General features: G+C 32.1%; 1 protein-coding gene across 8 annotated transcripts in view; it reads right to left on the reverse strand.

The window, feature by feature from the left end:
* Positions 1 to 13,260, reverse strand: part of LOC148616835 (solute carrier family 12 member 4-like) — a 54,765-nt gene that overhangs the window by 12,431 nt on the left and 29,074 nt on the right. For all 8 annotated transcript variants that reach the window (XM_088583943.1, XM_088583942.1, XM_088583941.1 and 5 more), the window contains 9 exons: positions 10,921 to 11,106; positions 8,191 to 8,420; positions 6,614 to 6,819; positions 5,473 to 5,613; positions 3,981 to 4,079; positions 3,356 to 3,413; positions 2,582 to 2,700; positions 988 to 1,162; positions 305 to 403 (listed from right to left, as the gene is read on the reverse strand). In XM_088583943.1, coding sequence (XP_088440069.1) covers positions 305 to 403; positions 988 to 1,162; positions 2,582 to 2,700; positions 3,356 to 3,413; positions 3,981 to 4,079; positions 5,473 to 5,613; positions 6,614 to 6,819; positions 8,191 to 8,420; positions 10,921 to 11,106 — 1,313 coding nt within the window. The remainder of the gene's footprint in view (positions 1 to 304; positions 404 to 987; positions 1,163 to 2,581; positions 2,701 to 3,355; positions 3,414 to 3,980; positions 4,080 to 5,472; positions 5,614 to 6,613; positions 6,820 to 8,190; positions 8,421 to 10,920; positions 11,107 to 13,260) is intronic.

Raw genomic sequence — 13,260 nt, forward strand, 5'->3', positions numbered from 1 at the left:
ATTCCTGATGTAAACATCAGGGTTATACACAGGGCAAGTCCTAGTAATGATAGAGTCCTGAAATATAAACATCAGGGTTATACACAGGGCAAGTCCTAGTAATGATTGAGTCCTGAAACACAAACATCAGGGTTATACACAGGACAATTTGAAATCCTGATAACATATTTTTCTACTTTATAACTCATATTCAAATAGGACACGAAAATTTGTGAATTAAAATGAGAGAGTGCTCCATTTTTAATTGCACATCTATATAATATTTGATAGAAACTACAATAATAACCTACTTAATAGTACTTACCAGTGATAAAACTGGAACCTCGGTCTCCAACTTGGTGTTCTTAGTAATGTCTGTAAAGCACAGGCCATGTTTACGAAACCATAGCACATCAAGAAAAACCTGTAATGAAGTTCAAAATAAGACATTCTAAAGTCATTATTATATTTTCAAATACAGATTTAATTGTTTTTACTTATTTATACAATCTAACCTTCAATAAACTTAGTACAATAAAAAATTACTCAGCAGTCTATCTGCCTAAAACTTCCCAACAGGACATTACGAGGCTAACATTCTGTGTGTGAGTATTCAGTACCAAGCAAATGTAAAACTAGGCTTTGATTTAAAAGTTTTTCTGCTACATCAAATACTGTAAACACATTAATTTTCCTGGTGAACACATTTTTGTTATACTCGTGGCAGATAGGAAAGCACAAAAAATAGTACCTGTGAAATTGATTTTTAACACTATAACAACCATGAAAGTTGACACCAGTGAATATATTCACTTGACAGAATCTGTGAAAATCAACAACTGCTAAAATTAATACCTTTACATTTATTAATGAAAAATTCACTGCAAAAAAAATGAAAACAAACACAAAAGACTGAAGACACACAGTCTCTGAAGGACATATGGACAGGACAATAGATAGCAAGGAAAGAGGGGAGACAACTACAACAACCCATAAAAAAATACCTACATTGTTATGATAGGAGCAACATAATCCAGATTAGCTATACAGATGCCTATCTCTGATATCAGTACAGTCAGTAATAGGGCTCTAAATGGTTCTCCTCTCTTGGTAGTCACACTGAAGATGTTCAGGAACGGCAACACTCCATCACAGGCAATGGCTTGGAGTAAACGAGGGGCACCTATAAACGGAAGTTTTAACTGTAAAATAAGATTTAACCGCAAGGCAAGGAGTAACCTAAGGCCAGCTAGGATTAGTGGTAAAATGGACATTTACAGTAATAGAACTGTGTAATTTAAATGTTTGTTCCTGTAGTGCAAATGTATTTCATAGCTATAACTTATTCTGATGCCATTTACAGGATTTCCCATAATATTTTAGTCCAGGAACTTGTCCATGCAATTGACGTCTTTCATGAGCGTTTCTTGTTTTGCCCAAGGATTTTGCTTGTCAGCAAGGTTAATACCAGAAAATTTTTGGGCTGTTTATTATTAATAACCCCTTATTATGCCTAATCTGCACTTCTGACAATATTCGTCTGCAACCCTAATATTTGTTGTCTTTCGTTATATCGGAAAGGGAACTATGTTACACAAAAGGATAACTCTAGCTTTTACCGTAAATGTTCCAGTAATTCGAAATCTGACGATCAGCAAACCAACAGTAATTTTTCATAGTTTCATAGTATTTTCACACTTCACTTGTCAATTGTAATTGAATTATAACATAACTTTATATACTTTAATCATATCTAAAGCTGATAATAAAAAGCTTTATTTACATTTTTATAATAGTTTTCATATGGTAATTTTCATTAGAATCACAGCCAGAAAACACTACACAACAGTTCCCATTATTAATGAGTTTAAGACTTTCATATAACTATCTGTGGTTTCAATAGTAAATTCAATATAAAATTTGAGATTTAACAGACACCTACAAATTCAAGATATTTATTATCCACAAAAATAAGTTACTTTATTTGTGGGGGCTATGAATGAACAAGTGCAAAACTAAGGTTTATGCAAAACTTAATGTAGCAGACACAACTTTGGTCTCCATTTATGACAAGACTTAAGTTTTCAATGAGGTCATCACTGTTTATCAAAGTACAGTTCTGTCTAAAAATCATGCTGAGTGTGATCTATAACTAATTGATATTCAACTTTCAGTAGCCTAATCTGTATTCAATAGACCACTTTATTAGTTCCAGCATTGTCCATTTTCTATATTAATGTTGTATACATGAGACTTTATACTGATAAATGTTAATCTAAGTCCATTTTTAGTGGTCAATGTTCTCTACTCTTTTCATAATAGAAACCAACTACAATTTAGCTCTTAATATCTACTAAACCACATTTAACTGACACTTTCTTTGTTGAAAACCCAGTCTTCTGAAGGAATTACAGTCAAAATGTTTTGGTGTACACTAATTATCAGCTTTTGCATGATTGCTAGATGAAGTTATACTCAAAAATTTTAAATGGATATGCAAACTGATTGATTGTTGGTGTTTTTTTATATTTTGTTACCTTATCATTTGTTGATGTTGAAGTCAGTATGTCATCTACTATTCAAAATGTAATACTGATCTAACCTGTTAAACTCTGTAATCCTGCTCCAAGAGTGGACAAAAATGAACCAATCAAAATCACCCATTCATTTGGCCAAGAAAGTTTGGCAACAACCAACCCAGCATTTATACTCTCTCCAAACCTGCAATAGTTTGGAAAATACAAGACTCATGAGAAAAAAATGTCTTGACGATTAACATAACCAATATAAATTCTTCAAAAGAAATTCATTACCTATGATCATGGGCGAAAGATAATTGGCTACTTCTTTTGTAATTACATGTAGTCCATTTTTCAATGTTCTGCTTGATCCTGATTAATTTATTCCTCACATTATTTTGATTATTATCATTCATTACAAATTAAAATGTTGAGCCATACTTGCTATGGCACAAAGCGTCATCAGTATTGCATCTCATTCTATCAGGGTCAATCTGATATTGATGGAACTTCAGAGCGGACTTAATTCTATATTTTCATCCATGCACTTTTTAGTTCCTAGGTTATGTATGTGACTTTTTCTTCACACATTGTCTTCATGGTGTTCTCTTCTGTGTTTAATTCAATACACAATATATACATGTATACAGGTATTATACATGTATTTCATACTGTTGTATAGGAGTGGTATCCTAATTGCAAACTATCACCATTGGACCATTACTCTGACATCACAGTATACATTTTCTTCAATGAGAATCATTGCATTTTATAATACAACTTCATGGAAAATTTCCTGATGATCTCTTCATCAATTCCCTCTTTCTAAACAATCTAAATATGAAAATATATCTTACTTGTCTCTCATCAAATCTCCTTCAATCAAAGCAGCAAAAAATATAACACATGTAACATCTAGATTTGGTTAAGGATAAATACTAAATTACTGGTAATGAAAAAAACAAGAAAAATCCTGATATTGTCACATATGAAGGTATTTTTGTAAGTGGGTATCATTTGTTTATTAGTCAAAATTTCATTATTTGTAGTTTTTAACTTGTGGATTTTACTACCACTAGTTTTTGTAAGGGGTTTTACATATTGATCAAGTTTTAGTTTTCAAGGTAGACTGAAACCCCAATTAAAGCAAAAAATCATTAATTTGACCATGAGAACAAAGTTCAAAGTCAAAGATCACCAATCATGGTATGCGACACATCGGCTGGAGCTGATGTACTCTAATGCCAAATAACAAAAGCCTACACCAAAAGATAAAAAAAGTTACGGTCCAGACACAAAACTGCCATGCAAAAATCATTAATTTGATCTCGACCAAATATCAAGGTCAATCACCAACCAATGTACAAAACACATTGTCTTGAGCAGATCTATCCTCATGCCCAATGTCAAAAGCATATACCAAAATTCAGGACTGGCATGTCACAATCAAACCATAGAAAACTGTGATAGGTAAAAGGATACAGACAAAAGATGTTGTGGTAATAGCTAGAATGGTTCCCACTGGTATAGATCTAGAGGCATCAGCCAAATCTCCTGACCTGTTAGATCCTGCCATTATACCTGTCAAAAGAATATTGTTATTCAGCATATTCTGATTTATGATACACGACTACCATATACTTTATCCTTACAGTGCAACAGAAAGTTCCATATTGGATGTTACTACAAAAGTAGTTCCTCACAGTCCAGATCAACTATAAGCTTTTTTGTATTGGACACTCAAAAATTAAGTTCTACAAAAAACAGCTTCACCATCAATTACTACTTGCAAAAGAAAGACTGGTTGACTTTGGTATTTTTTTAGTACAATGAGAGTTATCTTTTGTGATATAATGAAACTCTTCAATTGAATAATGGAAAGTAGTCAAAATTCATCATTTTTATTTGATACAAATGTATAAAAATCTGAATGCATAACAATTTTTTAATTTCTTAATGGGAGTATATATATATTTGTTGTGCTACATCTCATCAAAACTTCTAACAGTGCTTAACAGGAATAGATTGTAATTTGAAATTCACGAGTTATTTTCAAATTTTGTCCAGTGAATAAGTTTATATTTAAATGGAATTATTAGAACAGTCTCAAGAGATATTAAAGGTGCTGGAAGCAATAAGATGTCTCATAACATAGATCATAAACTAAGGTGGATTGATGGCCAATCCCCAATTGACAACTTCTAGCAATGGATTTATTATTCAGCAGTACAATGCCATCAAGTCATGATACAGGGATATTATTTTCTTCTCTAAAAAAAAGAAAAAAAAACCACTTTAAATGCTTTGTTCTAAAGTTATTCTGATGTAAATCAGCATTTAATTCCCAGACTTCATTTCTATTTAGGGGTTTTATTGTTAACATTATGTAACGAGTGGATATGAACATGTAGCCATATATGAAATTAAAACCAATATTCCAGTTGGAATCTTAGATGAATATTGTTGAGCAGATGCATAATCAAATCTCTATAGTGGAACAAAATATAATGAGCATTTTCCTGGTCTTTATTTACGTATCCCTATAAATAAATTAAGATGAACTTCTACATATGCATGAAACAAACAATGGCATTGTAAAGTTTTTAAGAAAATGCTACCTAATTAGATTATGTGGGAATTCTCTTCTAAAATAGGAAACTGATGTGAGTAAAATGACAGTGAAAGTAGAAAATAGTTTAGTTTCAATTATTTTCATTACTAACTTCATTGATACTTCTGTTTTTCAAAGAAACAAAAACAACAGCAAAGCCCTCCACATTCCCCCATTAGTGATACAAAGCTGAATGTTTTCTTTGTTTTTTTTTCTTTTTAATCCAAAAACACATTTTTTATATTTAAAAAAATAAATTTGGTTGACTAAAAAAGTCTTTGGGGAAATCGATGTAAGCCTGATATCTTCTCTATGAAGAATGAAATTAATATTATGTCATAATTTCCAGAAAAAATAAATTACCAGTAACCGACGGAAAGTAAATGGCTAAAAGCACCATGAAATTGGAAGTAATATCAGCTACGATTTCACCGTGTTCTCTGTTGCCATGGGTTTCTTCACCTATAATTCTGTCCTTCATAGTATACCGACTGTGTAAATTAGCTGCAATACAATAAATAAAAGTGTTTAACAATCTTAAAACCTTGAGTTGGTAATCCAGTACAAAAAACAAAAGCTGTGCTTAGGAGTTTTACCTACTAAAAGTCTGCGGCTATGTTGAAATAGTCCTTTGACCTATTAGGAGAACAAGTTAAAATGTCTTCTATATTTTGCTATTGTACTGATAACACATTGGGACAGTTTTACAAACGTATATATCACTACACACTAGCTAATTCATACATCATACTAATTTATTAAGAGATGCCAGTGACCTGCATTGTATTAAAAGATTTAGAGTTGTCAATTTTGGAATTGATGATTGCAAAATGAGTTTGCTGTTGACACCTCAGTAACTACTTTTACAGGACCATCAGATCAGAATTGATGATGACAAATTATCAAATATGACACAACAATCTCCATACTTAAGTGGTACTTATGCAATTATCAAATAAATTAATTACAGTCACAATTAAAAATCTTAAAAACAATGTAAAAAAAGAATAAACTATGAAACTTGCATGAAAAATGTATCCTTATCTACATACCAGTATTTTTTAATGAAATTTGGTGCAGTGGTTTTCTGAGGAGTTACACTTACAAAAGTGTGACGGACATGGCAAAACAAAATGTCTCCCCACCAAAGTGGGAGAGACATCATTTATACCCTGAAATTCACATCTTGCATTGAGTTTAGATACAAACATCGGTCTACAACTGAAAAATAATAAAATGGTATACTGGTCAGAGAGTAGATCTTTCCATTTTCAAGATCAAAGCAATTCTTGCCAATCTGCTCAACAAAATTTTATTCCTTGATGAAAATCGTTGTACCATACTCATTTTTGAGAGCAAAAATACCAGCAATCTGTTGGACATTTTTTCCTAATTTTTTTACATGAACTCATTTTTCACAGGAAAGAACGAAAAATTGGTTGGCGAGAATTACTTGCTACCAAGAACTACTCCTTAACCAGTAGAGTAGAATTTTTCTACTTACAATTGATAACACCACTAGCCAGTCCAGGTATCCCAGGTATAACTTTCGTTACTTGTTCATTAAAATAGTCAGTACACAAGGTTTCATTGACTCCAACTGTACAGTAATGAGCATATATACCGCTATCATTGTTCTTACTACAGTACATAGATCCATTCACAAATGAAACTGCAGAGGTTAAAAGTCGTTCTCCAAGGTAACATATACTGAAATGAAGGTCAAATAGGATACGGATAGTACAGAGGTTAAAAGTCAGTCTCCAACGTAACACATACTAAAATGAAGGTCAAATAGGATAAGGATAATTTAGAGGTTAAAAGTATGTCTCCAAGGTAACATATACTGAAAATGAAGGCCAAATAGGATGAGGATAGTTTAGAGGTTAAAATTTGGTCTCCCTGGTAACATTTACTAAAATAAAGGTCAAACAGGATAAGGATAGTGCAAAGGTTAAAAGTCAGTCTCCAAGGTCACATATGCTGGAATGACGGCCAAAAAGGCTAAAGATACTGCAGAGGTTAAAAGTTGGTCTCCAATGAATATACCAGTACTAAAACAAAGTTCAAATAGGGTAAAAGACCAAATTCTGTATTAATAAATACTGTAAAATTATGATTTTTTTTCTGTCTCCTAACTTTTTTTTATGTTAGGTAAATAGTGAATAGTGAGTCTCAGTAGACACATATACTGAAAAAAAAGATCAAATAAGGTAAAATATCTAATACCTCATAAACAATGTTAAGTAAGGTTTTCTTTTTATCATAAGTGCTTAATCACATTTATCATGTTTATAACTTCAAGAACTGTTAAAGTAGTATTTAGATTTGGCATATAAGACTTAGGTATATCAGCCCAAGTAGAAGCAGATTGGCCTTGACTATCTAAATTTTTAAATTTTCTTGTTCTGAAATTATTAATATACTGTACAGTCAACAACAAAAAATTCTACATTTCATTATCTTAGGCCTGAGAAAAATTTATGTTTTTTTTTTCAGCTGAAAGGAAGTACACACCTAGAAAACCCTCTTGAGAATAACAGTGATAAGTTTAAGTTTACAAAAATATATCCCCACTACACTTGGACTTCAAGAATGAAACATCTTTATATTGGAATATTTTCCCTTGCAGGTGTCTCATAATAACTTTTTATCCATATTTACACAGAACAGCAAAATGTCTGATGAAGTTTAATCCAAATCCATCAAATAATTTTGTAATGGTTACAAGCTTAGAACATGTAAAACCTTTAATTTGGATAATCTCCTCTAGCAAGGACCATGCAATAATTATGTTTGTATCTTCCATCATTCTATATATGATGCTTTATCTTTTTATGAAGTTTAATTAAAATCTGTCCATCAGATTTGGAACAATTGAACAAATCCCCTCGCAGGAATACTTCAATAATTGTCTTCCTTTCTTAACGAGTGATTGTTTGATCCTAATTTTACATCTGAATCTATACTGTAAGGTGTAAGGGATTTTTTTCTATGGAAACTGAATGTGTATATCAAGTAGCACAATAATGGTATATATCTTATCTGCCTGATCCTTACATGAATCTATAAATAACTTACCTTACACTGTTGTCTGAATTTGACACAAAAAATCCAATATATATACAGAATATAGACAATATCACACAAGCTAATGATAGTGCTGCAAATTTACTGACGAATCGTACACCTATAAATACTATCACTCCCAACAGTAGTAATATCAATGTCCCATACACACGATAATTGTTCAAAGCATTGGCTTCTATTGTCACATCACCAAACAATGAAATCTGTGGAGCCATAAATTTCTACAAAAAAAATATAAAAAATATCTATATCATATTAACCTTATTTATTGATTGATTATGGTTTAAAATTCTATGGCAGACATTTCTTGCATTTCAGGACAAATATGAATCACCAATAGAACAGACTCTGCTTTGTACTAGTCCAACATGCTGAGCCAGATGTTTATTGTTTGAGCTCACAAAAACGACAGCCCAAAGGTAGTATGCCATCCAAGTCAGACACATTAATCTGACTCCAAGCCAACCAGTGGTCACTCTTATCCCCTGAAATACTGTGTGCTTGGCTTTGAGTATTTGGTGTAACTTGGCCAGGGATATAACCCTTGATCTCCCACACTCAAGCCAAGCATGCTACCAAGAGACAACCGAGGTGGTATATTAAACTTATTATCTATCTAACTATCAGTTCAGTAAATTCCGTATCACCCCTTACTTAATACTCTCAAAAAGGACTTTTACCTGTTAGTTTTATCAATATTTTATTTATTTTGTGCAAAGACGAATGTTTATTTGTTTTAGGATTCTTTAAAATAAACAATATCATTTGCCTAATTACTTTTTTTCTACAGAAATTTTACATTGCATTAGAAACTTGTATTTGTGGTGGGATAATTAACTTCTAAAAATAAAAGCTTGTACCCAGTGAATGGTACCAAATAGCAGGCATTTTTATTTATTTTTTTTTGTGGGGGGGGAGGGGGTGAGTGTTATGAACAAATGACCTAAGCAATTAAACCTGATTAATTAGTGTTTTTTTGCATTATAAATCAGGATTTAGTTTCGTGGATGAAAAAATAAACCTTATATGCTCATGCTCAGCTGTTAATAAAAAGATACCACTTGTCATTTCACAGACCCATTTTTTTATAGTCAGCGCAGGAGACAGCCTTGTTGAATTGTCTGACTCATTTCAGTCTTAGTAGCACCAAAGCCACATATCAGACAGATGACCACTAATTTCTTTTGAATCATAGAAAGGTTATGATAAGGCTATGCTTAAACAAGCCCATTACAAGTCTACTGATTGTAGTGTCTTAAACAACAATGTAAAATAGATGTTGACACATAAACATTACCACCTATTTTACATAGAGACAGAGATAATTGTTTATGTCCACTTATATCAACATCAGTGAAAGAGAAAATGGTCGGTTTGAGACAAGTTAGGATTGTATAATTTGTATGTTTTATGAGATCCATTCTTTATTGACTTCTTAATGACAATGCACATATTATATTGAATTCATTTGAACTTGAGATAGAAGTACAATTATTGCTTATTTTGCACAAAATTGTAATAAATTATGTAACTCAGTAATGTAGACTCTTTTTGTAAACTTTTGAAATTTTTTGTAAATCAACCAAATCAAGTAAACCAAAGTGGTTTAAAAGGTAAATCACCCTACCGGTGCACCTGGTCCATGCTCCCAGTTTTTAGTGGAGTCCGAGTTGCTCATTTACTTTTGTTACTTTGTATGTATGATTTTAGTTACTTTATGTTCTTTGTTGTATGTATCTGATTTCCATGTCTGGTCTTTGTCCCTGGATTATATTCTTTTAATTACCGCTATAACCTTGGTTCCCTTGATTACTCTTTCACAAGTACTGGTAGCAGATAGAATTTTTTTTCATATTGGAAAAAGTTCTGTGTTTGTTCATACTTCAATTTTTTAAGCTGATAATAAAGGTACGGTACTGAAGATTTGTTTACCAAAATCTCTAAAATCCCATAATTTTGAATTTAATGCATCATACCTGTCCATAAAAATCTTGAAACCTTTGATTCTCCACACTGTATGTATGGTACTGCTTTCTTTGCAGAATAGTAATAAGTATTGCATGTTTCAAATTCAAAATCTGTACCAATTGGTGAGATTCTATAAACAATATCTCAAGATTGAGTTTTCCAAACCTTACTTAAATACCAGTCCATATAAAATTCAGACACTGCCAATGGTAAAGTGATTCATGGTTAAGAAAAACCCACCAAACAAACGATACTTTTTCAGTCAAAATATGCTAAACTTTCACATAACAACAATCTTTTCTGCATTCAAATCTGCACTTTATAGAAATTCATACATTCATTTCCAACATAAATCAACCAAATCAAGAACGATAACTTTTGTGCAAATTTCATGTACAATCTATATAATTTTTATCTCAAAAGCGCAACATCCAAATGAAAAACTAAGACTTGTTACGTGATCAGAATCTGTCTCTGAACAAGAAATAAAACTGAATTCATTGTGTTTTTGACATGAATGAATCACCTTCTGTCTGATTTTTTAGAAAGACTGCTACTTTAGTAACCAAAATTTCTTACAACAAGTATGTCCCATCTATATAAAGCCTTGGAATTAATATATCCAATTGCAATTCAGACAAAAGAACGACAGACAAAAAGGCAGACAATAGGGATATTCCAATATACCACCCATTTGCCCATTGGGAGTACAATAAAACATTCACCAATCACAGCTGTATAACAAAAACTTACCAATAAAATCTCCACAGAACCAATGATATACATAGAAGAAGCCACTGTTGTTCCTAGATAGAATAATGCTCCTACAGCCCCACCAAACTCAGGGCCTAAAGCTCTAGATATCATAAAATATGATCCACCAGCAGGGACCACTCCATTGGTGGCAATAGCACTCATTGATATAGCTGTTAACATAGTCTGAAATGGAAAATTAAATTAGATTGAATTCTTGAATAATTTAATGATACTTTAATTTTGATTGGCTGACTTTTTTAATTTATGAAGGTTTGTTATGTATTTAGGTAAAACTGATCATTTTTTTCAAATGAAATTAACTGCTTCGAAGTTGGAAATAGTGAACTAGGTGTGAAATTATCAGAAATAGAAGGTATTTTGGAAGAGTTAACTGAAAATTGTTGGCATTTGGGTTTCATTTAGTTTGGGAGTGAGCTGGTCATGTTCAAACACAGATGAACCCCAAAAAAACTTATATATTCCTATAATGACTCTAAATACTGCTCAGCTTACCAACTGTTAACATGCACTTGATCAATACCAACAATGACAGTTTTGAAGACGAAAGTACTACAGCATGCTAGACATTACTGATAGCATCAAACTTAATACATTGTTATTTGAAATCTTTGATTTTTTTTTGGCTTAAAAGCAATAGCCAGAGATAGAAAGTGTTTTAGGCAGTAAGATGAATGGAAAAATTGGTAAAAGTTGAATATGAAAATAATCATTCCATCTGACAAAAGACCTTAAAATTGAGACAAACATTGTTATGTCTTGTACAGTTTTGTTGAATTGTATCAGGGGGCTAATAAGAGCTTGTTCTTCAATGCCTGTTTTGTTCCATATTGACAATTATTTTTACTTATTTGTTTTTGACCTATTTCAGACAGGATTTATAGTCAATGTTGTAGTCTTGGGAGTTGAGGTATTTTGAGAGAATTTTCCTAACATCTCATTTTCTCCCATGTTGCATAACATTCCTGAACAACATCATAGTCTAACACACAGTTTACAGATATTCAAATTAAATCCTAAAAGTTTCCATTCTGAGGAAAGACTACCACAAAGCAAATTTAAAAGACATTTCCAGTAACATGAATTAAGACATGTAGGCAAGAATAATAAAATCAGAAAGAAATAGTTGTTAGAATTAACCGATAAGAAAAATGCTCGCTGCATGGCATTCACAAGCAAGACATGACCCACAATTTTCAAATTAAACTTTATTTAATGTATAGAAGTTGAAATTTTCGGTACAGCAACAATTGCCATTCAGAAACTACCATCTAAATCTCATTTCATCTTTCACTGAAGGAAAATCAGATTACACAAGCGAAATATTCCACATGCTTTTCACATGAACTTAACAGGGTTTTTATCTGAACTGAGAACATAAATTTATATGCATCAAATCATTATAAATTTTCACATGAAACTCACATAAATATATAAAAACAGGACATATGGTATGATTGCCAGTGAGACAGTAATACACCTAAAGCCAAGCAACAAACAATTAAACTTTTACAGGTCACCACACAGTCTTAAATGGTGGGCAAAAACCCATACCATAGAGCGAGCTGTTAATCACCTCAAACAAATGAAGTAAAACTACTCATATTTAGGACAAAAATCAACATAATCTACAGAAAAAGCCTGAAATAAATATCAATGAATATAAAAAACAATGAAAACCAATGGACTACAGGTTCCTGGCACGGGACAGGCACATAAAGCATGAGGCAGGGTTAAACATGTTCGTGAGTCCTCAACCCTTCCCTAACCTGAGACAGTGGTGGGAAAATACAATAATAAAACAAACTGTAAAAATCTGTTGAATCATGTTTTCATGCCAAATTGTATTTATGTGAATTTCATGTGAATTTCATGTAAACTTCATGTGAACTATTTTTGCCAGTGTTAACATCTCAGCAACATCTTAAGTTATGCAAGGGAAATCAAAGGATTCAAACTATATCAAAAGAATATACTGACTACATGAAGCAGATGGCCTATAAAGGGGAGACAAGTCATTATGTGTTAGCCATATACCAAAATAACTAATCACTCCTTCCAATGGGTACTGAGAAATCTGTGATGGAAAATTTCCAAATACCTCTAATGTAAAAATTCTAAGTCACTCGGAAAGCAGGAAGTTGATGACCTAGAAAGGGGAGACAAGTCATTATGTGTTAGCCATTTACCAAAAATCTAATCATTTCCTTCATTAGAAGCCAAGAAATCTGCTATGGAAATATTTGTTACCATAAACTGTCTAAACTGAATTCTTGATACACCAGAAACCTGTCCAAACAAAACTCTTGATATACCAGT

Source organism: Perna viridis, chromosome 5 (genome assembly GCF_037379345.1).
Source record: "Perna viridis isolate PV_CMFRI_1.1 ecotype Kerala chromosome 5, ASM3737934v1, whole genome shotgun sequence".
Taxonomy (NCBI): Eukaryota; Metazoa; Mollusca; class Bivalvia; order Mytilida; family Mytilidae; genus Perna; species Perna viridis.